This window comes from Peromyscus eremicus, chromosome 9 (assembly GCF_949786415.1).
Source record: "Peromyscus eremicus chromosome 9, PerEre_H2_v1, whole genome shotgun sequence".
NCBI lineage: Eukaryota > Metazoa > Chordata > Mammalia > Rodentia > Cricetidae > Peromyscus > Peromyscus eremicus.
Window position 1 is genome coordinate 91,424,922 of NC_081425.1, and position 25,766 is coordinate 91,450,687.

The 25,766-nt window shown below is 46.9% G+C and overlaps 1 protein-coding gene across 1 annotated transcript in view; it reads right to left on the bottom strand.

The window, feature by feature from the left end:
- Wdfy4 (WDFY family member 4) overlaps positions 1–25,766 on the bottom strand; it is a 229,276-nt gene that overhangs the window by 137,294 nt on the left and 66,216 nt on the right. Inside the window, exons 15-30 of the mRNA XM_059273136.1 lie at positions 25,065–25,281; positions 24,561–24,637; positions 23,342–23,563; positions 22,099–22,277; positions 20,940–21,171; positions 19,598–19,743; positions 18,390–18,501; positions 17,748–17,938; positions 15,890–16,042; positions 14,522–14,595; positions 12,642–12,803; positions 11,984–12,075; positions 9,313–9,412; positions 5,816–6,021; positions 4,842–5,011; positions 2,705–2,830 (exon numbers count right to left, since the gene is read on the bottom strand). Of these exons, the coding sequence (XP_059129119.1) occupies positions 2,705–2,830; positions 4,842–5,011; positions 5,816–6,021; positions 9,313–9,412; positions 11,984–12,075; positions 12,642–12,803; positions 14,522–14,595; positions 15,890–16,042; positions 17,748–17,938; positions 18,390–18,501; positions 19,598–19,743; positions 20,940–21,171; positions 22,099–22,277; positions 23,342–23,563; positions 24,561–24,637; positions 25,065–25,281 (2,459 nt within the window). The remainder of the gene's footprint in view (positions 1–2,704; positions 2,831–4,841; positions 5,012–5,815; positions 6,022–9,312; positions 9,413–11,983; positions 12,076–12,641; positions 12,804–14,521; positions 14,596–15,889; positions 16,043–17,747; positions 17,939–18,389; positions 18,502–19,597; positions 19,744–20,939; positions 21,172–22,098; positions 22,278–23,341; positions 23,564–24,560; positions 24,638–25,064; positions 25,282–25,766) is intronic.

A 25,766-nucleotide genomic window follows, 5' to 3' on the forward strand; every position in this document is an offset into this window, starting at 1 on the left:
TGTGGGACGTGAGGTGCTGTGTCCTGACTGTAAAGAGGTTTGTTCTCCTGTACACTCCTGCCGTGAACTGCCATCCCAGACCCAAAGCAAGAAGGTAACTGCTCTGGGAACCAAAATAAACCTTTTTAAGTGGATCGTCTTTGGGTTTTGTTACAGCCACAGAAAGCTGACCATACAAGGTCATTTATGGAAAGAGAATAGTTGGGAAATTATTTTTAAATGTTGACAAGCCCAGACAGGTCAATAGTCATGGAAAACTTGGGCTCAGGAAATCTGAATTTAAATAACAGAAGAATTAGTAGATTTAATGTCTTTTTTTTAATATAAAGGAGAACCTGTATTTTATTTTAAAACTAGCATAATGCCATTATCAAACCTCACAATGATACACTGGAAAGAAATTTCAGCCCAATAGCATTTATAAATGTTCATATAAAATCATAAATGAAAATGTGTTAATAAAACAGGAAGAGGCACTGAAGGCAGGAACTGGAGGATTGAATGAGATCTTTACGAGAACACAAAGCCTCCTGTGGATGAATTTTACCACACAAAACTGATGAAAAGACATGTTAGCATGGGGTCACTTAACAATAGTGCCAGGACAAAAAGGGAAAAGTAGTTACTCTTTAAAAGGGTGTCAGGGAGACTCGGCAGGTCAAAACACCTGCTGCACACGCCCGATGACCTGACTTTCCCAGCAAGTCCATGTTAAAAGCCTGATACGATGGCTCGCATCTATAATCCCAGCACTGCTACAGAGAGATGGGAGGCAGAGACAAAATTGGCCAGGAGCTTGTGGGTCAGCTTGCCCAGAAGATGCAGCCATGGACACCAGGAAAGATCCTCAAACAGAGGAGGGAGCGGACTAATGCCCAAGGTCATCATCTCATCTCCACACATGTGCCACAGCATGCACACGGTATGCACACACATATACAAGTTTGGTTTTTTTGGGTTTTTTTTTTTTTTGGTTTTTTGAGACAGGGTTTCTCTGTGTAGCTTTGCACCTTTCCTGGCCTTGAACTCACAAAGATCCACCTGACTCTGCCTCCCGAGTGCTGGGATTAAAGGCATGCGCCACCACCGCCCGGCCATATATAATTTTTTAAAGTAAATAATTTTTTAAGTTGAAAAACTAGGGTCTGTGCCTTCTCAACATAGTCACATCTGCACACAGGAGAGAAAAGGGAAAGAGAGAGAGAGAGAGAGAGAGAGAGAGAGAGAGAGAGAGAGAGAGAGAGAGAGACTGGTCAAAGCTAAAGTAACATGGCTTTTAGATAATGCTAAAGAACTCATCTATGGAACCAGCTGTCTGTGTTGCCATGTTACTGAGAGTGTGAAGAGTGACCTAGCATGTCTACACATAATGAGTGCTGGGGTGAGCATTAGACATTAGACATGGGGCATGTGTGTTGGATGGCTGCGGGTGCATGCAAAGCCTGTTGAAATGCTTCTGAGAAGTTCATTCAAACAAAAGTGTATGAGGTGTGCTTTGACCCCATCACAAACCACAGAATTTGCACCCAAGAGGTCACCAACCTAGAAAGTAAAGACGTGCATTACAGACATTTTATAACAATGAATACACCAAGCAACACAACATGTATATATTACAGGTATACCTATTTCATACATACATAAGTCTTACATTTTTCTACTTTATTGACATAAAAATATGTCCACAAAATATTGGAGAAATAAAAGAAAACTTGTTTTGTGACTCTGTCTTCTAGACGGACATGATATGACTTCTAGAAGGTGCCTGACTGTTCCACTAGAGCTCACAGTGGTCGTATCTAGGTGGGGAGATGCCAGATGATTTTTAGGTTCGGATTTCTATTTTGTTTGCATGTAAAAGACAATAATTACATACAATTTTAACAAGAACAGTGAAGTTTCCTCATACAATCAAGCCTCCCCACAGGCTTGATATCTGCAGAATGAAATTGACTTTCTCGGCCTCTTACCCAAGTCCTTGCTGGCCTGGCTCGACATTTGTCATTCCTGTTCCCAGACAGAATAACCTTCACCGGACACAGCTGCTGCCATGTCTAAAATAATCCCTTCTACCCATTGCTCATGAACCTTGAAGGTCAAAATCAAGTGGGTCATACACCAAAAGGCCCTGTGCCAGGCCACCCATTTTCTCTGAGACAGGCAGGCCTCTACCTCATGAGTACCTCTTGGGCAAGGTCACCTGTCCTGGTGCAAATAAGCTTCTTAAAAGGATAAGCCTCCCTGGCTCCTCAGAAATGTCCCCAGTGAAGAAAACCAAATGTCTAACCAAGTAGGGAATAGGTATCTCGTGGTGACAGTGCACTAAGCACCGTGGGAATCTTTAGGTGTCTCCCATGGTGCTGTGAGTGTTTTATAGAAGGAAAAGAGAGAGACCCAAGAGTGCACACTTACTCTATGTCATCATAGGACCCGCTCCATTGCACTATGAAACATCGAGCAGTCCCTCACCACATGCCAGGCAGATGCTGGTGCCATGCTCATGGACTTCCCAGCCTTCAGATCTGTGAGCTAAATTGACCTCAATTCCTTGCAAATTACACAGTCACAGGCATTTTGTTATATAACAGAGAATGGACTAATAACACCATTATTACTGGGAAGCTTCTAGAACAACATAAGTTGCCCCATCTAAACTCTTTCCCCTGGGAATCTTCTGGTATATCATGTGCGAAACAGGTCTCACCTGGCTCATGATGGCTCTTAGCATTCCCAGTAGCAGCAAGGCACCTTCTGTGCACAGCCCGGCCTGGAGGACTTCTTGCTGATGATATTTCTGCAGAAGCCACTGAAGCATTGAATCCAAGCTCTCCTTGTGGGGGAGGAAGAATTATAAGAGACACCTGCGGCTGCCCACCAAGGTGGCTAGCTCTATCACAATGCATCACATTTCCCAGGGGTCCCCAGTAGGAAAAACAGAGGAGGAAAGAAACAGACCAAGTCGTTAGCCTTTATGGAACCTTCCAGTCCCAGGTGATGGTGCATTAGAAACAAGGAACCCTAAGGAGGTGCTAGATCTACCAGCAACTTGCAGCAAGTTGAGTTCTTCAGGGCTAAGAGTATAGAACAGGGGAGCAGCATATGTCTAGCATGCCCAAGGCCCTGGGTTCTAATCTCGAAAGCACTCAATGTCCCAATCAAGTACAGTGAGTATGATAAATGAACTTACAAAAGACAAGAAGGATTCCAAGGTTCAGGGAAAGAGCGGAGAGGGATCAGAGCGTAGAATCAGGAGGCCTGACGCTGCCCTTTTAATAGCTCAGACAAGCTACTCAGCCTCTCGGCGGTTCAATTTCCTTCTCTATGAAATGAAAGCTCACATTATCTACTCCCATGGGATTGTTTAAATATCAAGTGAAATAGAATATGTAAAGTGTCTCTTCCGGGTCTTAGACCCTTAGATGTTTGTTTCCCATAATACAGAAAGAAATAAAAATGCTGGGTCTCAGTGAACTTAACACAGCATATTCAGAACCTTGTGCTGAAGTTATAATACATACTATTTGTGTCTATCAAGATGTAGATCCCATCCATAAAACATACAGGACTATGTAATGGGCTGAATGTTTTAGTCATGCCTTTTCCTATTCCAATTCAGTTCAGAACAACTCAATGAAAGGCTAAGAAGTGATTTTCAGTTCTGCTGTTCATCAGATACCTTGGAAGAAGAGTCAAAGGTCAGGTCTGTCCCCTGCTTGCTCAGTGTTTAAGGAGGTAGCACACCTATGTAAGGTATAATGGGGCACAATGGAGGAGTTGTCTAGAGCATCAGCAGGAAGTGGCTGGTGACAGTGGAGAAAGGAGTAAGGACACACGACAGATGGACACGTGACAGTCAGCACATAGCAGCTGTCTCGTAGACATTACTCAGTAGAGTGACAGAAGAGCAGCTAAGTTGGAGCCAGCTGGAGAGGTCAGTCAAGTAATCAAATTGAAGGGGTCCTGATGCTGCCTGGATCTGCACCTGACCTTGTAGGAATGAGAGCCCAGGAGGGCTCAAACCAAGTGTGAGTAAGAGTGGATGGCTGGTGAGGGGGTGCAGAGTGTGGGCTCTTCTTTGGGGAAATTCAGCAAAGAAGCTCATAAGAGTAAGAAACGGGCCAGAAATTAGCCGGAAGTACGAATTAAGGAGCAGCTTCTGGTCTAGGTGGGGCATAGTTGGGCATGTTTATGGTCTATGAGGGAAGAGTCAGCAAAGAAAGAAAAAATAAAAGGAAAGAGGAGGGAAATGCTGTACGGGGTGAGTCCCTCAGGACTGAAGAGAAAAAAAAGCCTGCTCTCCTAGTGACATTGGTGGGGGGAGCACCTTTGAGAACAGAGCTGAGGCCTAAGGTGGAACACTGGGGCAAGGCCAGCCTAGAATCCTGTAATTTCCCTAACTATGTCCAGGAAGAGAAAGATTCAATTGATCACATCAGGTATTATAAGAGAGATGGTGGGAAGTGGGAGCCAAGAAAGTCACCAGTGAATAAAAAAGACATAAAAATCAAACACCGGGCAGTGGTGGCACATGCCTTTAATCCCAGCACTCAGGAGGCAGAGGCCGGTGGATCTCTGTGAGTTTGAGGCCAGCCTGGTCTACAAAGCGAGTTTCGGGACAGCCAGGGCTGTTACACAGAGAAACCCTGTCTGGAAAAAAAAAGTCACTAGTGCTAATAAGAGGGGACCTGAAAGCTAACTAGGGGGTGCAAGGAACGAAACAGATCAGACAGTTCTAGTTGGAAGAAGTAGAGGGATGGAGAATCTTAGGGAACAGCCATAATCATATGGATTCAGAAAAACCAAGCATGCCCCTCCTCCCCAGGGGTGTACCCAGAACGTACTCTGGGCCCGTCGGTCAGCTCTGTAAGTGGTGTCTGGAGGAAGAAAGAGCACACGATGAGGTACACTTCCGGAATAAGAACATGGTAGGCCAGAAAGTCGTTCAAGACCCGGAACCCAGGGAGCAGGCAGGGGCTCTGGTCAGGCACTGCAGGGCGGCTCTTCAGGTTGTCTGGTGATCAGGTAGGGAGGCACAAGAGCCAGATGAGAACAGTTCCTCCTACAGAGCTAACACACCAGCCACCTCACAGAAGCACTGTGACAAAACACGCTTCATGAACAAGAGCACAGGAAAATGCCTCTTGCTTACTGCTTGCCAGTTCTTAACATGCTCATCCATTCATTCATCCATCTACCCATTCATCTAACCATCCATCCACTCATTCATACTCCTATTCATTCATCAAAAATGGATACTAAATTCCTCCTATGCAGAAGGCAACAAGGCAACTCTGTATTGGGCAGAAGAGCTATCACACTTCAAAAAGATGTACAGATTCCAGATACATATGAAGCAGACAGTAAGGTGGGAAGGACAGACATCAAGCCATTCATATAAATTAATATTGCTTATGAATTATGATCCACATCAGAGAGGTGTTATATAAAAACAGAGAGATGTTATTCAATCTCCTAACTCCTGTTTGTCCCCTCCTGTCCTGGGGGAAGTGGCATTGGGCTGGGACATGAAGGATGAGTCTACATCCCCCAGAAGAGGCATCCAGGGAGAAGGAGCAATGCACCCAGTGTGGAAACAGACAAGGAGCTCTGAGGAGTGGAAGGCAGCTTGCAGGAGCTAATGAGCATGAGGCTCTGGAAGGATTCAGCAAAGGAAATCTAAGGAAGCAAGATCTGGGTGCCAGCCCTGGGGACAGGGCTACACGGGTCCCAAGTGGGCAGGGTTGAGTAGAACTTAATCTTTGCTCATATCCAGGACAAAATAGTGATGGTTTCCTGGAGATAGCCACACACTCACCCATCATAATGTCCACGCCCTCCATGCTGCACTCCACCCAGCATCCGGCAGACAGGCCATCTCTAAATCGCCCACGGAGAGAAGCATTTGACAGGAAGTACAGCAGCAGCTTCAATGCCAGCGTGGTGGTACTGGGATGCAGGTGGCCCTGCAGGAGCAGCAGGAACCAGTCGGGCCCCAGGTTCAGAAACACCTGTTCCTTTGACCTAGAGGGACAATGCATTGCAAGAGGTCATCTCTCATTCCATGAGCAAGAGGCATGCCCTGAAAAAGACAAATGCAGCCTCACAAGTCACCCCAGAAAGGGAAGATTCTATTGCATAGAAAATACAGATTATATTTCAAAGGAATACAATAAAAGGCTGCTAAGATCATTGCACAATGGAATTATTCATTAACAATGCCACATAAACAGTCAGAGCTTCTCAGGGCAACTGGGAACTAAGTTCAGGCATGATGATGTGTATGCTCCTTGAGCCCTATTCTCTACTGCTCATACTCTCCCATCTCACTTCACTACAAGCATCTTAGTAATCTAAACATACATTTATTCACCTCTGTCTTTAAAGTCTCTAGTCAAAACTAATCTTATTATAAATGTCCAGTGGTTAGCTATGATGAACTGTCACTTCCAAACATGGACTTTAAAATGCTGCGTCTTGATTTGCTAGAGGGAACTGGATGGCAGGGAGGTCAGAAGTCTGTCTAGAAATGACAATAGAGAGTAATGCCCTAGTCATTTGAGAGCCACAGAGAGATCCATCTGTGAAGGACAGGTTCTCAGCATCAGCTGCCACACCAGGCATGCTAAGGGGATGGCTGGTGGCTGCTGAAGTGAGCCGATACCAGACTAGATACGATGAAACTGCCTTTGGTGCTTTCTAACTGCATGGCTTTGCTGGGCTCTTAATGTGCTCTGCCATTTCACTCAATGATAATATGGATGATAGTGATGAAAGTGATGGTACTATACATGATGATAGTGATGATGGTGTGGTGGAATGATGGGAACTATGACGATGATGGTGATGACAGAATGATGGGAACTATGATGATGATGGTGATGACAGAATGATGGGAACTATGATGATGACGGTGATGATGGTGTGGTGGAATGATGAGAACTATGATGATGATGGTGATGACAGAATGATGGGAACTATGATGATGATGGTGATGATGGTGTGGTGGAATGATGGGAACTATGATGATGATGATGACAGAATGATGGGAACTATAATGATATAGTGATAATGGTGTGATGGAGTGATGGGAACTATGATGGTGATGGTGGTGATGGAATGATGGGAACTATGATGATGGTGATGATGGTGTGATGGAATGATGGGAACTATGATGATGGTGATGATGGTGTGATGGAGTGATGGGAACTATGATGATATGATGATGGTGTGATGGAATGATGGGAACTATGATGATGGTGATGATGATGTGATGGAATGATGGGAACTATGATGATGATGGTGATGATGGCATGATGGAATGATGGGAACTTGTGATGATGATGTGATGGAATGATGGGAACTATGATGATGGTGATGATGATGTGATGGAATGATGGGAACTATGATGATGGTGATGATGGTGTGATGGAACTATGGGAACTATGATGATGATGGTGATGATGGTGTGATGGAGTGATGGGAACTATGATGATGGTGATGGTGATGATGGTGGGATGGAATGATGGGAACTATGATGATGATGGTGATGATGGTGTGATGGAATGATGGGAACTGTGATGGTGATAGCAATGATAGTCATGGTGGTGAAATCAATGTTGATGGGGACTGGGGTGGTGATAATGGCAAAGAGAATTAGCTTATAGAATCTTCATGATCTCTTAGGCACCCTTCTCAGAATTACCTGTCAACTCATTTTATCCTCACCCCAGCTCTTTGTGAAAAGTGCCATTTTCATTCTCACACTGAGTAGAAAGAGGCATACAAAACTCACGGAACCTCCTCAGGGCCTTGAGGAAAGAGCTAAAATTCCAATCAAGGTTTCAGAGTTCAGATGTGTGAGAACCACACAATACAGAGTCTCTTCCAAAAAGATAGAAAGGGAAAGGGCTGGACTCACCTCTAAGGCACCTTCCAATTTGTGCTCTGATTCTAGCAATGTAGAGTTATAGGCTGATAGATTGGTTTTGGTGTGTGTGTGTGTGTGTGTGTGTGTGTGTGTGTGTGTGTGTGTGTGTGTTTTGTATGCATGTGTGTTGAATCCAAGTGTATGTTGTATGCAAGTGTGTATATATGTATGTTTTGTATGAATATGTGTATGCATGTGTGTATTGTTTGCATTTGTGTGTATACATGTGTGTGTTGAATGCATGCGTGTGTTCTATGCATGTATGTATGCACGTGTGTGTGTTGTATCCATGTAGGTGTTGTATGCATGTGTGTACATGTGTGTGGTGTATGCATGTGTGTGTGTGTGGTGTATCCATGTGTGTGTGGTGTGTTTATGTGTGTGCATACATGTGTTCAGACTAGAAGTTGATGTGAGACTCTTCTATCATGCTCCAGCTTATTTTTGGTAACAGGGTCTCTCATGAACCTGGAGATCACCAGTTCAGCTGGACTAAGTGGCCAGTGAGCTCCTGCAATCCACATGCCTCCACCATCCTCCCCAACACTGGGGCTACAGAAACACCACATCCAACTGTTGTGTGAGTGCCAAGGATCCAAACTCAGGTTCCCATGCTTACTAAGCAAGTCCTTTACCCACTGAGGCAGCTCTCCAGCCCCAACCAGGACATTATTGCCGCTATTTGCAGTTTCTTTGCTGGAAAGTTCCTCTCCACTACATCACCAAATACACATACTGATACATAAGCCCAAAGAGAGAGCAAAGCCATGCGATGGCTGGTTCAGGGCTGCATCCTACGAGCCAGGAACAGTGTCTGGCGTATTGTAGGTATTCAACAAATAGTTAAGTGAATGACTACAGAGTCTCAGGCAGGCAACAGGAAGTGTAATGTAATCAGCTTTGCGATTAAACACTATTCTGACAGCTAATTGAAGGCAGATATTTCTTTTTATCCAAGTTGGAAGAGCTAACTAAAGCTCTAAGTGGACGGCGGAAGAATTTGGCAAGGCTTCTGTCTGATAGATGTTATTTAGGCTAACCATTTCTCCATTCTGTTGTCTGCCAAGCATAAGACATCAAAGACGGCAGTTGTCACAACTGCCAAAACAATAGCCATTATAGGATGCAGTGGTGACAAAAAGAATTTACTGAAATGCTCTCAAATCTGTTTCTAGTTCTCTGAGCCCATGGAACACTGCACCAGGACATCTCAGGGCAAGGTCTGGTTTATTGAGTGGAGAGAATATTATTTTCATTCTGACTAGTGCAGGATAAACCGCAGCAAGCAGACTTGGAGATGTTAAGCTTTTCATTAAGAAAAGGTTTTACACCCTACCCTGCGTGAGGCAACCCCGAGCCAAATCACTCTTCCCCGGTCTACTCACTCAGAGGACAGATGAAGTTGGGGGGAAGATATTACACCAAACAGCATCTCCAGCAACTGGTTTCTAAGCCAGATTGCCTTTCCAGATGTTTGGCTTCCAGCTACAGAAGAAAAAAAAAAAGAAAATTCAGATTTGAGAGCAAACGGATGTAAAGAGACATAATATTTGCTACAGCAAGCAATTGTATTCATCAAACACATGGTTTACTTAGAAATTGGGCACAGATAGGGCTCAGGATCTTGGCATTGAATTCTAGACTTCCATGTGACACTTAAAAAGAGCTTCAGAATATGTTGCTGTGTTTCCCTTTACTTGTAGGTAGTGTCAATGTTTACTCTTGGGGGAAAAAAATCTTTAAAATGTTAGGGTCAAAAATATCTTTCAGCCAGAAGCCACCTGACTCTTCAAGAGTCAGAAAAGCTCTAAAGGACAAGCTAATGATGTTTAACAAAGTTTTAAATCAAAGACTGATAACAGGCATGACGATGTCCACCTTTAACCCCAGCACTCGGGGAGGCATAGGCAGGCGATCTCTGGAAATCCATGACAGCCTGGTCTACCCAGAGAGTTCCACACCAATCGGAGATATGCTACATAGTGAGAATCTGTCTCAAAAAATAAGTAGGTGTGGGGCATTTCAGCATGAAATCCATGTGAGAAAAAAAGGCTGATCAACTATGTTACTCTTGACCCCCTATCCATCCACAGCTGTTGACTCTTGACCCCCTTACCCATGTTACTCTTGACCCCCCTACCCATGTTACTCTTGACCTCCCTACCCATGTTACACTTGACCCCCTATCCATGTTACACTTGACCCCCTACCCATGTTACACTTGACCCCTTATCCATGTTACACTTGACCCTCTATCCATACTACTCTTGACCCCCTATTCATGTTACACTTGACCCTCTATCCATGTTACACTTGACCCCCTATACACACTACTCTTGACCCCCTATCCATGTTACTCTTGACTCCCTATCCATACTACTCTTGACCCCCTATTCATGTTACTCTTGACCCCCTATCCATGTTACAATTGATCCCCTATACATGTTACACTTGACCCCCCCATCCATGTTACACTTGATCCCCTATCCATCCATTCATTCTCTTGTTACTTTGTGACCAGTTCAAGGAACACACACCGTATAGCAGAAGCTGGGAAAAGAAGAGTTATGTTTCTATTTGATTCTGGCTCCATCTCTCATAAAGGTCCTAATCTCTTGGCCTTTTGGTTCCATTGTCTGAGAAATGGGAACATTTCTTAGGCCAGGCCTCAAAGACAGAAATTACTGTTCTTTGAGGCCTGGCGTAAGAAGAGGCAAGGCTAAGCAATGCTGCCCCAGAGACTATTCTGTGATGGTGAGGCTGTTTTATATCTGCCTTATCCAATACAGTGGCCGCAGGCCTCATGTGGTGACTAAGCATTCGGAATGTGGCCAATGTGAAGCTCCAAAATTCTAATTTTTACTCTTCAAATTTTGTTATTGTATTATTATGTATGTGGTGTGTGTGCAAGCACATGTCGATAGAGGCCAAAGGTCAATGTCAGAATAATCTTCCTCTATTGCTCCCCACGTTATTTGTTGAGACAGGGTCTCCCACTAAATCTGGAGTTTACTGATTCTGCTAGACTAGTTGACCAGTGGACCTTGGAGATGACCCTGTCTCTGCCTGCCAGCACTAGGGTTACAGACACATGCTGGTAGATTTGGCTTTTCGTATGGATGTTGGCGATCCCAGCTCAGGTCCATGCGCTTGTGTGGCAAGCACTTTACCAGCTGAGTCATCTCTCCAGCCCCTAATATGTTACATTTGACATTTAAACGGCTCCACCTTGGCAGTGCAGATCCAAAGGGTCCGGGACAGAGTGGCTGCAGTTGTTGCTCTGTGCCCTCCCAGCAAAGGAAGACTGAACAAGACAGGACGACTGTTCTGCACGGGTAAGAGAGTGGCTCGAAATTCACATCACAAGCCAGGCAGTGGTGGCACACACCTTTAATCCCAGCACTCGGGAGGGAGGCAGAGGCAGGCGGATCTCTGTGAGTTTGAAGCCAGTCTGGTCTACAAATGAGGTCCAGGACAGCCAGGGATACACAGAGAAACCCTGTCTCAAAAAAACAAAAAATAAACAAACAAAAAAGCATCACAAACTGTACTTTATGAGAAGCCTTTGGACCTGAAAATAAAGCCTAGTGGGACTGGAAATGACTAGTCTATCAGAGAGGCGGGGGATGGGGTGGGCAAGGGGTGGCATTCCTGGAGAGAGAGCATGGCCACAGCAAGGACAGAGGCTGTGTTAACACTTCAGAGGGTTAGGTTGAGGCTCCCTGGGATACTGGGAGGCTGTGAGGTTTCAACCAGGAAAGGAGACTGAGGCTAACACAAAGGGTGCCTGTGCGGGGAATTGACTGTCTGTGGGCCTTGGAAACCATCGCAGGTTTTGAAGCAGGAATATATGATGTGGTGGATTGCGTAACCTGGATTATTAAATGTAGCTTCCTCAGCCACTGTTTGGCCATCATAGCTGTGGATGTCTTCCCTTCTTTCCCACAGCTCATATCCATGCAAAGTGGTCCCCAATATGGTCCCCAGTATGTGCTTTGGGGTGCCTTGAGGGTCATCCTGAGGCTTTGATTTGACATCTGAAAAGGATGCTCTCACCAGGTACGGAGGGGTCTTGGGATCCATCCAGGCAGATCTGCCTCTCATTCACTGATGAAGGCTTGAGGGTGTATATGACAAACAGTCCGACCCTGTGGGCGGCGAGAGAAGGACATGCTTAGGCAGGGGTCTTGGTTGGGCCCGCTGGGTTCGTGTTAAGCGTTCTCTACGTGATCCACTCAAGTGGGGCTTCTAGTGAAAATCTGAGGGAAATGGGATTTTGCTGTGATCAGCACAGGGTTTCTAGAAACTTCTCAATCTATCGGGACTGATCAAAGAAGTTAACTCTGGTTCTTCCAGGTCAACTTTTCAGATCTGAGTGAAGAAGAAAGGGTGGGGTGTGGGACCAGCTGTTCATCCTGAGGGAACTCTGCAGGAGGTAGACCCAAGGGGCCATTGCTGCTAAGGGCGACTGTGACAACAGATGTTCTTAAGGCGTCTGAGTACCACAAGCTGGGAAATCTGCCTTCTTCCACCCTGAATCAAGAAGATCCGCTCTGGTCCCAATGCACAGCCCTGACCACAAATCTCTACAAAGTTCCAAATTTTGTTAAGTACTGGGGAGCAGGGGCAGGCATATCCCCTTGTAAAATAGTTCCAGGGTCTTCCACCTGCGCCATTCCCCACCCCCCACCGCCGCCGGAGCTTGTTGAAGTACCTGAGTAAGTCCTGGATGTTAAAGTGACCCTTCAGCTGACAGCCCAGAATGGCGATGATGGTGGAGACCTTGGACAGGGCCAGGCTTGGCTCATTGAAGAGGAATATGAGCTTGGGTACCAGCTGTGCCTGGTGCGCTACTTCAGCATTCCTGGGTCCTTCCCTGGTGAGCCCGGGAGAGACGCAGTAAAAGCTTTTACCGGAATGAACCAAATTCTCCGTGTTTCTGCTAAAAAGGTTTTCCAAGCTAGGCTTGTTTCTTGGCCCTCTGACTCCAGTGTTCTCTTGGCAACTAGTCAAGATGCCGTCAGACACCCATCAGGTTATGTGTCTGCCAAGTGTCAGAGTTGCGGGAGCATGTGCTGCTTGTCCCTTCCAATCCCCGGAAACCGCCTTTGAAGACAAACCCAATTATTGACTTGAATTCTGAGCCTCAGGGAGAGCTAATGCTGGCCTCAGAAAACCCAGAACAAAGACAGCAGACACACGTGTGACCCAAGAGCACTTCCCAACAAGCAGCAGAAGCAGCAGCGGCCTGCAGGGCCCGTCTGCATGCCTGCTCTTCCTGCCCACCCCAAACCACAAAGTGGATGAGCGCTCGGTGGAGAGGCAGAGGAAAGAGATGGAATTCAAGTACCCACACCCCCTCCTCGGGATAATCACAATCTTATTTCCAGTAAGTTCTACTCCTCCAAAGACAAGAGCCACAAGGGTAATGTCTGTTACTTAGAGAACAGGTACAGAAAGTGGAGAACGGTGGAGGGAGGGTAGGTGGATGTGGGCGGGAGCACTCCTTTGGAACTTTGTTGTTGGCATGAGTGTGTTCAGTTCTGCAAAGTTCTATACTCCAGACCACAAATGGGATAGGCACGAGGTGGTCACACAGAACTATGTGACAGGAAAGACCCAAAACCTTCCACTAGGGTCATCTAGGCAGATAGTCAATTATAGGAGCGTGAATGAAAAAAAAATCTAGTTACAAACGCATTCAAAAGAAGGAAGACATTAACAGTTACTGGAGAGCAGGCAGGGGGATAGCCCACGGCTCTGCTGCCTCCTTTCTCTTTTCACAGCCCTTATGTATTTAGAGTAAGCTCGCACTCAAACTCTTCAGTCCCTGGAGACGCAAAGCCATGCTCTTGGGCTGGCTATGGGACCAGAGTGGCCCAGCGGGACTCAATCCTACCCTAGCACTATGGAGTAAAGCCTGTGGAGGGTGCCCAGCTGAGACAAAGATCCAAGGAGGCGTCCCATGGCCACCTGGCTGTCACAGAAGAATGTCTGCTCAAGTGAAGCAGTGCATGCCAAAGGCAGAGAAGGGCAGAGGGAGGTACTTCAGTGGTACCCCACATCCTTGAGGATACGCCCTTCATTTACACATACTAATCAACTCCTTGACTACTTCCCCCAGCCCCTCTGCTTCCATCCCTCCTCCTCCATGCTTTCTGTCTTCCCCAAAATTCTAGGGTTTTATTTCTGCCATTTGAAACTCCAAGTGACTGTTTCAAAGTCCCTTGAAGAGGTCAACTAGAGAAACATTGGACAGAGAGCAACTTAGGGCCTAGATCAGCTATTTCTTCTGCAGGCCATGCCCACCACTTGCTGAGTCCTAATTCACCTAATTCAGGGCTAGTCCGTAAGCTATAGACCTCTGATTCCCCATCACCGTGCCCCCTGAGGTCCAAGTCTGTCGGAGGAAGAGCTGTCCCACTGTTCTGCAGGGCAAGGTGAAGTCCCAGCATTCTTGGAGGTAGTAGACAATACAGATGCTGAACCACTGGTTGTCTTATCCCTTTATCCCCTAGTCTTTGTTTGAAGATAAAGTTCTAACCCAAAGAAAGACATTAGTTCTAAACCCAGGGCTACTGAAACCCAGCCAACCTTGGTGACTGAAGAATCTCCAGGAGATGGGAAAAGAGAGCAATCTCCAGGTTGTCTACAGTGTTTGTCCAGAGCTGGAAGACAGAACAGATGTGTGTTAGGACCAAAGCATGGGTATATCAGGGTCTGCTGAGTCTGAGATCAGGATTGCCAATAGGATTACCTGCTCTGGAGTCAGACTAATACCCTGACATTTAACAGGCACAGAGAACATCTCTAAAGGGAATCTCGGGCATCTCTCCCATCACCTAATGCCTCACTGTAGGTCTGAATTCCAATCAAGGACATCTCCACTAACCACCTCTCCCAGGACTGCTCACATACTGGAGTGTTTGAAAATATGCCCTCTATTTGACAAGACCTTTTCCCACTGAACTCTGCAAACATGGCCCAGAACTCCTGGACCCTAAAGTATAACTGGCCTTCACTCCTCAGAAACCCTGGGTCTGTCTCTGTAGTACTGGGTGGGGGGTGGGGGCATGGAGGGGATGTCAAAGTGTCTTCTTGTTCTTTCTGGCAGTGAAGAGGGCCTGAGTCTTGGACATTATGGCATCTTCAGGATATGGACAGCACCTGGGTGCCAGTAAATGTTGCTACATTTAGGATGGGTTGATCTATCCAGAGGTCTGTTGGTCCTTCTATTTGTCCTCAGTGTCCTAAGCTGCAACTCTCAGGTCATTCTTTAAAAGAATACTGGGAACAGCAAAGCAGTGTCCAAAGGGATGGGGATATCATCTTTAATCCTCACATTAAATGGTGTTCCACAGTTTTAAAAGCCTTTCCAAGACGGTATCAGATTTAACCCCTATGACAGCTTACAAGGAAGAAATGATGATCTCAGTTTCATAAATAAGCACAATGGATCAGGGCATAGTGACACCTGCTTGGAATCCTAGCACTGAGGCTGAAGTAGGAAGATCATGGGTTCAAAGCCAGCCTGGGCTACATACCAATACTCTATCTCAAAAGAAAAAGAGGCCAGGAGGTGGTGGCGCACGCCTTTAATCTCAGCACTCAGGAGGCAGAGGCAGGCAGATCTCTGTGAGTTTGAGGCCAGCCTGGTCTACAAAGCGAGTTCCAGGAAAGGTGCAAAGCTACACAGAGAAACCCTGTCTCGAAAAACCAAAAAAAAAAAAAAAAAAAAAAAGAAGAAGAAGAAGAAAGGGGACCAAAGTGACCAAGAAGCATCCCAAGGCCAAGGCTACACTCGTCAGAGATAAGAGGGCTAAACTGTAAACCCAGGCCCGTGAACTCCAAAGCTATTGTGATTTTTCCCACCTACTATCAATATGACAATGAAGGAAGGTGAAACACCAGACTTTCTTACACACATACTCCTGGAGGCCTAGGCATCAGTCTCCAGTTTACCTCAAAATTGCAGAGCACATGCTGGAAGACACACGTGTTAGTGACAGCAGATGGTCTGAAACCCAGCTCTGCGGTGCCAGCCACTGAGAGGATCAGCTGGAAGATGCGATGGTTTAGGAAGGACGTCTTCTTCCTCAGGAGAAAGGCTAAGATCTGGAGAGGTGAGATGCACAGTGGGAGTCCTGGATGCGTCACTGGACCTCTTTCTCCCATCACTGTTAGTTCCCACAGCACGCCTGCGGCCAGCCCACACCCCGGTTCTTTGGAACTGCCTTCCTTCATTCCACATTCTCACAAGACACACCTGCACCAAGTTCTGTGGTGACTTCTCTTCCTAGGCCTGTCTTACTGGGCTTCTGAGATGGGACCTCTCACAGGGACCTCTTACTTCCCCCTCATTCTCAGCCCTAATTTCTCCATGCTTCTCCTCATCCCTTACTGGAACTATACAGTCATCATCATGAGCTCTCATCTGCGCTGCATCATTGTCCGGAAGCCACCACATGTCCACATCCAGATCACACAGCCTTGCTTCAGGCTGCAGCCCCTGGCTATGTCATTCTGTTATGCCAGAAGGTGTGCAAGGCACAGCATCCACTCCAGAATGGACACAACAAGGCACTTGTTTCTGAAAACACATCTCAGAGCTAAGAAAGAGACTTCCCAGAAAATCTGCATCTTCATGATCTTGGTAACATAAAAACCAGGCTACCCAGCCACCTGCTGACATCTGAGTCATCCCCCATCTTTTTGGGACTCAGATCACTCTCTACACAACTCCAAGTCCACTCTCTGTCCCTGTTCCCCCAAGATACCCCTGTTGCTCTTCCAACATGCCTTCTGAAATTGTTGCTCATGATCAGCAAATATGTGACATCTTTTCACTTTTTTGACACATCTGCAATCTGACCCTCTTCTTCCCCTAAATAAGACCTAAGCCCTAGTCCTTTTCACCATGCCTCCTCTCAAAGTCACCACCCAACCCAGAAGGAGGTTACTAGAGAGGAAGATCTGCATCGAATCTTATCAATTGCAGATAGTCATGACAATGACATGAACATGTCTGCTCCGATTTTTCTGAGTAGGCACTCTTCTACATTCCCCACATATGTCAATGTACAGTCATCCCCATCTCCACATCTGCTAGTAGTCCTGTTACACTCATCCCCATCTCCACATCTGCTAGTAGTCCTGTTACACTCAGCCCCATCTCCACATCTGCTGGTAGTCCTGTTGTACACATGAGAGAACTGTATCACAAGGAGATTAAGATCTCAAAGCAGCTAATACTTGCTGAGCACTGACTCTTGGTTAGACTTAACCTGAGCCCTTCGTTTGTATGAAACCTTTCAATCATCACTATAGGCCAAGAGACAGGAGGGATGAAAGTGCAGATCTTATAGGTGGGGAAACTGAGGCAGATGTAAATGATTTTTTCCAAGGTTAAATAACAAGTTAGAAGATGAGGCAGGATTTCAAACCAGTCTGGGTCTATAATCTGAACTCAGCCAGTGTGAGGGAGGCAGAATGAAGCAATCTTAGATGATTCTGGAATCATCAAGGAGAATGCTACAGAAGCAGACAGGCGAGCAAGCTCGCCCAGACAGAGCTCCTTGTAGCTAGTTGTCACCAGGTACTCCTCTGCTGTGATCATGCACTTCAGCATGTCTGTCAGTGGATAGCTGAGCAACCTATTGGTTTAGGGTGACCAAGGTCATGACAGAAGCAAAGCTTGCTGGGATTCTCTTTTCCAGAATTCACTCCTGACCTGATGTAATGCTACTGTGGCAAGAGCAGCTCATCCTGGGGTTGACACCTCTTTGGGAAGCTGCAGGGTCAGCTGAGAGGGTGGAATTACCTGGTACCCACAGATGTGCTGCATCAGGTGGTCACACATAGCATTACTGGTCAGAACCGAGTGCAGGACTTTCATAGCTGCATACATGGTGTGATCATCTGTTGCCAGGGAGATGAGACCCAAGAGGATGGCAGGCCCTCCAATGTAGTCCAGGCTACTGGCAGCGGGGCTGGAGTGGAACACCCTCACCCCTGAGGGAGTCACAAAGAACACGTCATCAGTATGTCACAGCAACAACACCTGAAAGCCACGTGTGTCTCTGCCCGTGGACAGGAAGAAAAGGCCCATGCACTGGGATAGGCTGGGAAGAGAGATTGGAGCTCCAGACGTCTTGGCTACATGTCTGTTATTTTTCAGGCAACCAGATACAACCGTGGCTCCTGCTCACAGGCCACACTGTGCTCCAGGGCTAGGTCCTGTGGTGCACAGGTACTGGGATGGGTGGCAGTCGAGCTCCTCAGTCAAGAAGCAGCAAGCTGAGCAGAGCTGCTCTCTTTGGTCACTCTCTGGCTAGGCTTGTTCTCAACCCTGGCCCTCCTCCCAAGACCTCCCCTATACAGTCCATCTGTCTTCCACCCCCGGAGTTCTAGGATGCACAAGCCCTCTTTCCCAAAGCAGAGTATAGCCCAGAGCTTGACCTACCTAACTGGCCCACAGCAACAGCACCGAGAGTCCGGAGAGACCCTGAGAGGTGTCCAGCACAATTTCTCAACAAGAACACAGGTGTGGTATTGTCACGAGAAGAAATATTCATCTAGAGGAAATGACAACAATTAGTGCTACAAAACCCCTGCTAGAGAAAGAGTCTGTTCAGGAGCCCCTAGAGGACAGACACCCCAAGGCCCAAGGCTGGTACTCCACATGTGACAAATAGTGGATGATTAGTCAATATCGGGGCTGAAGCGAAACTGTGGGATCACTGTCTCATTCTTCAACTGTGGTGCAATTGCAAGTGAGTTGGCTGTAAAGACAGTCTGTACACCCTTCCTGCTCACAAAGAGGAGGCCATGGGGCAGGAAGAACCCAATGATAACAATGGAACAGCAATACCAAGGCCTTATCAAGCCGGGCAGTGGTGGCGCACGCCTTTAATCCCAGCACTCGGGAGGCAGAGACAGGCGGATCTCTGTGAGTTCAAGGCCGGCCTGGTCTACAGAGAAAGTTCCAGGATATCCAAGGCTACACAGAGAAACCTTGTCTCAAAAAAACAAAAACAAAAGACCTTCTCTATCCAGGCTCTGCAGAGCCCAGTTTTGACTACTGATTTCAGAGACGCAGAAGGAGAGGAATTCTGCCTTCTGTAATCAGGATACGCAGCAAGACATAACTTTGGTGCATGCCAGGGCCTCGATTCTGACCTCTGGGGCCCTCTGTCCACAAGAGCGAAGAGAATGTAAACAAACCAACCGATGTTCTTTAGCACTGAACTCAAAAGAGGTATTTATGCAGGAATTAGGAAAAGGTGAGCCACAGAGCGTCTTTCTTTACATGTGCATTTGCTTGTTCTCTAAGTTCACTTTCAAAACAAAGCTGCAGCCACTCAGCCACTTTTCAGAGATGGTAGAGCAGGAGTGTCCAAAGCGAAGATCAGTGGCAGAGTTTCCAAAATCAAAATAATACTGAAAGAGTTCCGAGTTCTTCACCAGGAAGAGCACACGTATTCCTCTCTAAGCAATTTTAAAGAAAAGGCTTAGTCCTGGTGGGGAAGCAGGCTGTGTCTTAGCAAATGAGAAGTGTGGTGTGCATGTGTCTAGCCATCAAGGGATGAACATACACAAAATAATTACTGAAGCCTTGGGAGCTGGAGAAAGCCACCCAGTGAAAAAGGGAAGGGACTCAAGAAGCTGTACCTCCTTGGCGATTAGGCGGCTGTCCACCTCATTGTAGGTGTTTCTGATGTTCAGTATGCTGGTGACAGAAGAGCTGGACACGTGAAGGCCAAAGGAAACCTTTTCCTCCGCAATGAGGGGTGTGGCTTCACCATCTGGGTCTTCTCCTGCAACAGTATGTCTTTAGTCAGTTCTAGCCTCCCTTTACAGAGAAAGAAACGGACCCTCTGACCATTAAACACCCCCTGTCACACAGCAAAATGACCACTGGGAGGATGTCTGCATGTCATTGCATTTTGTATATTTGTGGGTCAAAAGCTTCTCTGATACTTAATATAAAAATGAGAGTGGGACCAAGTGTGGTGGGGCACTCCTTTGTCCCAGCACTTGGGAAGCAGGAGCAAGTGGATCTTTGTGAGTTTGAGGCCAGCCTGGTCTATATCGTGAGACCCTAGAATGAAAAAAACAAACAAAACAATGACAATAAATATACTCAGGGCAATAATTTGAGATTGGCTCTTCTAGAAAACATAGGTGTCACGGGTATGAAACTTAGTAGAGTAGGAACATCTATCAAATCTACCACTTCACCTATAAGCAGCTAAGTAACTTTCTCTGATAGAGGAAGTGGGTGGGGCTGACAGACCTAAGATCTTGAGAGCTGCAGAGCTACTGTGGACACCCCACTTAGCATGCGCACTCTGGTCTGCAGGTGACTGACAGCTGACTCCTACTAAAGGAACACTGTGCGAATACAGAGTCGGTGAAACTTGGACTCCAGAACTGACCCAGCTGCTCTGGCCAATGCCAATGGCCACAGGAAATGAGGCCACACAAGACCTGGAAACCAGAGCACTCAGCAACACTCAGCCGCCCTTGGCTACACGTAAGGCCTTCAAACGCAGATGCATTTGTCTTTCTTTCCAGATGGGAACTGACCCCCTGGACCTGGCAGAGCTCAGAGAGCAAGCTCCCTGCTTGAACAGCCAACAATCAATAAAGAAAATGGGGATGCTGTCTGCCTGTTTAATAATTGAAGACAACAGTATACTTTAGTTAAAAAGCGTCTTCATTAAAAGGAATGTAACTTATTTATCTCGTTCCCCTCCCTTGCTTTGCTGAGAGGATTACTCATCTACCCTCCTCCATTAGGTACTGCGGAGTTGAAATGCAAAGGATATTGTCATTTCCTCTTCTGTGACAGTTTCTCTTGGGTTGTAAATATATAATGGTCCAATTACAAAGGCCTTCCCTAATGATTGACCTCTGCTGAGTTTATTCTTTATAAATATGCTATAAATAACTGGGTGCCCACTTAAAAACTCATACCAACAGAATCATTATAAATCAAAACACTCCATACCTTGAAGGTGCACAGCTTGAAAGTTGCCACAGTACCTCGGGCCAAGTTTGATAATAAGTTCTAAAGTGTCCACTGATATGTCTTCTTCAAAGAGATATGCGGGGCCAAGGCGCCAGATTAATGATGACTTTTGTTTCCAAACTCTAGGGGTCCCAATATAGCCATAAACATCCACAAATGAAGATGGATCCATTGAAAGGAAAGGCCCTGGTAAGGCCTGAATATACAGCATCTGTTAAAGCAGGAGCAGTATTTAACCTGGAGCCCATCAACGTCATATACAGGGATACAATATCGGGAGCTCATTTCTCACACCAAAATAAAATTTTATTTTATCTAAAAAGCCAGAAAGACAGCTCTCAAATGTGAGAGGTGTACAGCAGAACAAGCCAGGAAGTGTAGATACAGAGGGGGGGGCGTGAAGCTTCGATGCCACCATTGGAAACAAACTTGACAAGAAATAAAAACAAACACGGAAGTCCATAAGTCCATCTTCCTTGGCCCAGTCAATGCACTAAGAACGTAAATGTCCATTATTGGAACATTAACAATTTCAGGCACTTACACTAATTACAGCTGTGTGGTTCAAAAAAGAAGAAATAAAAGGTTTCCATTTGCAGATGGCATGCTCATGAATGTTTTTAATCTCCAGAACTAGTAAATGAGTTCATCAAAGTCACAGGATATCCAATCAACACAAATATCAATTGCTTATCTATACACTAACAGTGAAACCAAATCCATTTACAATTATTCAAAAGAAAAATGGTGTATTTAATAAAATTAATAATAAAATAAAATAATGAATAGGATCTATATACTGAAAATTCCAAATGGATAAGGGAAAATTCAGATAGTTATATGATATCATTAACATATAATCTATATTAAAGGAGAGACACACCATGTTCATGGATAGAAAGACTGAACACAGTAAAGCTGTCACATTCCTTCTCATTGATTTGTAGGCATAATACAAGGCCCATCAAGATATCACACACACACACATACCCACACATATAAACACACATATAGATACACACACATATACATAAATATACACAAACACACACACATATACACAGAAATAACAAGTGCAAATGGGGAAATGAGTAATTAGCCAACCATATCAAGGCAACATCTTAGCTGTGACAGTGACCTTGGCTGAGCCAATAGCTTGTCCATCCAGATACGTGGTAACAGTGCAATTCCTTTTCATTTCTTTGCTGACCACCACAGCCAGGTGATACCACTGGCCACATGTCAGCAGCTGGCTGCACCTGACCTGCAGCTGGCGCCCTGCAGAGGGCTCTGCCTCATCTTCAGGCTCCATGACATCTGCAAAGGAGAGCAAACAGTGGACCTCACATGAGGCATCATGCTACAGAGACCCAAGAGGAGCCCTGGGGAGGGTGATATCCCTGCTCAGCCCACATGGGCCTTACATCTGTGGAGCTGTAGACCAGACTCCCACTGGCTTTTTCATTTAAAAAAAAAGAAAGAAAGAAAAGGGCCTGCAGCAGTAGCTGCCGCCATTACCCCCTGAGCTCAGCCTCTGCACCAGACCCTAGTGCCATGACTACAGCATTACCTCATTTAACAAGCCCCCAACCCTGTGAGGTGGGGCGTTATCATTGCACCCACTTACTACCCTAAGGCAGAGAGCTTAGGCCGATGACCCACGGTCAGCTCCAGCAGGCTTCAGCCAGGCACTGTCCACTGAGTGCAGGGTGACGGCATGTGTCAGGTGACCTGAGAGGGAGGAGTCAAGCAGCCTGGCTGAGTGCCAAGAATGTGGCCATCCTCAGGGCCTTCCATACACTTCGCTGCTTCAAGGCAGTGACTCTTAGCATAGGAGTGACGGCTGAAGTATCTGGGCTTAGCCATAAGGCAGGTGAGGTTGGGAATATGCTGACATCTGAAGGGCGGAGCTAGGATCAGCCATCAATTCTACTGAGCTGGATCAGGCTTCTGGGCACCCAGAGAGACCAACCTGCGACATGGACTATCTGTCAGCCCTCTAAATTTGGGTTATCTGTGAACAGGTCTAGGGCCATGTCAGCTCCAACTAAATGGAGCTTTATAAACCTTGCTCTAATGATGTAGTTTGTGTTCCATGAGGCAAACCCCAAGTCCCACCAGGGTTTCTCCTGTCAGGGCAGAAGTAGTTTTCTGGAAAACCAGTGAGCAGAAGCTCTAGAGCCATGCAGGTCCCAGACAAGAGTGGCACACTACAAAGATTTACCTAGACCTTTCACCATGTATGGAGGCCGAGGGAGCATTTCAAAAGATGAAAAGATACAGGGGTCACCATGCTTCCATGCACATCTGTGCTGAGAACATCTGGCTCGGCCCCATTCCCGGGGTATAGACCACACAAGCTTTGGAACCCAGGGCCTTACCCAGAGGCTGAAATTCCTTCTCTTCTGTGGACACAACCAAGGAGAGGTCATCCATGCAGAGGCTGACAGAGAAGCAGACAAAGGGTTGCTCAGTCCTGGCCAGGTGGCGCACCAGGGTTAGGAAGCGCAGGGGGTGGCCCTCCATGACAGTGGCCTGCCGGCTGATCAGAAACCAGCAGGAGAAGGTGAGGCCTCCGGGTGGAGGGAATGGCCTGGGGGTACCTGGGGGTAGAACACAGCATAGCTTTACCCTCTGCCCTGCCAAGGAAGCCAGTGAGACACCAGGCAGCTCTGATTCCACCCTGCTGGCTGCCTACTGGGAACTAGCTCTGCATCTGGCCTGCTCCACACTCCTCACTCCCTCCTGCTCCAAGCGTGGGATGCTTCTCACTGTTTATACCAGGATAAGGAGGCTCACAGGAAGTTCGTGGTATCCCTACAGACCTTGAGCCCTGCTGTTCCTAGCTTCTCCAGACCATGCAGCCTTGCCAAGGGAACAGATGTGGCTGTCCCCGAGGCTTTTCAATATCTAAGCCTCTGCAACTGATCAGGCTTTGGGCTCCGTGGAGGTGAGGACACTAGCTCAGCTGAACCTAAGGTGGAGAAATGACCTAGTCCAAGGAAGCACCATGTCCTCTCATGGTGTAGCACAGCATCTGTAGCCATGTTAGCACACTGAGTACCACCCACAGAAAGGAAGTTTGTCCTGAACTAACAGGCCAGCCATGTTCTCACTGAAACCGGGAACCTGGCTTTGATAACAGGAAGTGCTGAGCTCAGGCCACTCTGAGCACTGTGATGGCCAGTGTGCTATATTAGTGAAATGCTTTGAAAAGTATGGCCAGGCTCCAGGCTGATGCCCCAAAACAATCTACTGTGGCTTTGCCTCCTCTTGGTGGCCACCAGCAGAGAACTTACACCCCTCTCTAGAGAAAGCTGACAGCATATGCCGCTCCATTTCAGCCTATTCCGGGCTCCCGTACAATGGCTCAGCCTCAGATGCAGCATCTCCAAAGCCTTCAATGCTACCTGAGCCCTGGCTGTGGAGTAAGCCCACACAGTGCATGATGAATAGGACAACTCCTCTAAGAGACTGTGAGCAGATGTAGTAGGCAGAAGGATCCTCATCTGCAGAAACTTGGGACTGAGGGAAGACTGGTGCTTTCTGGAGACTTGGGGCAGAAATCTGCAACCAGGGACTTACTTGGGAGATGCTTACCTGATCCAGTCCCTCCGGAGATGGAGTGCTCTGTGCTGGTCCCCATGACCGTAGACAAGGTTGGAGTGAACAGACAGCTGGAAATAGGAAAGTATTGCAGGTCATTGGACTGCATGCCAATCCTTTGCATCAACAGTCTGGGCTGTGACACCCCCTGCTCCATCTGCCTGCAGTGGCAGTATGCATTCCTAGGCCATGAGGCTCCAAGAACAGAAAACAGTTGGCGCTGGTGGGATACCCAGAGGGGATGAATCCTCACTGGAGGCCAGACAACATGGAGAACATTCTAGAAGCAGATACAGTAGGGAAGAAGAGGGCTCTGGTCCTCCATAGCTAGACACTCTGCCCTTCTCCACTGGATAGAGGGGTATCTAACTACTTAACCACACCTCTGCTTGAGCAGTGAAAACCAATGGGGCCACAGTTGTGTAGCCAGTGTTACAGATCATCAGAGGTACTGGAAATTAATCAGTCATTTTCCAAATATAGAAGAGTCCTCCATACCCATAACCTTCCACAGACATGTCAAATTCCACAAATGACGGAGTCAGGGCTGCCCTCTGAGGCTGCAGATTGCGAGGGGAGGTCATAGAGATGAGGCTCAGTGTTGTCTGGAGGGCTGTGGCCGAATCTTGGGAGGTCCATGAGGACCTGAGGTCCTGAGACCCTCCAGGGTATGGGCTGATATCTGTAGGTTTCTCAGTGGTCTCTTCACATGACCCTGGGGCAGAAAACAAGACAAAGATGTGTCCTTGCCTGACGCAGTTCCACCGCTGCTCTGGCAACATCTCTGATGTTCCTGCCCCAGGCTGAGCATCCTGCAAAAGCCACCAGGCATTTCCCAACACAGTGGCCCCTCTGCCTGAACTCTGCTGGTTTAAATGCTGTTCAGTGGTGGGAATAACCAGCTCTGAGAGACGTCTCATTCCAGCATGTTCCTCTTTCTGACACAGCATTTGCTGCTGCTGTTGGTATCTTGCTCGCCCAACTGGCATTCCTTGCTGGCCTCACAGTGACTTGCCCAGCTCTGCCCTCCATACCAGCCTGCCTCTGGCTGCCAGCTCCAAGCCCAATTCTCCACCTCTGATTCTTAGCTGGCCCTTGCTTGCCCCAGTGCTCTGCCTGGTCTTACATTCCAGGTGTCTCCAACATCCTTTTTTCTAAACTGATTTCTGAGAATGGCATGCTCTCAGAGAGCTGGCTTGA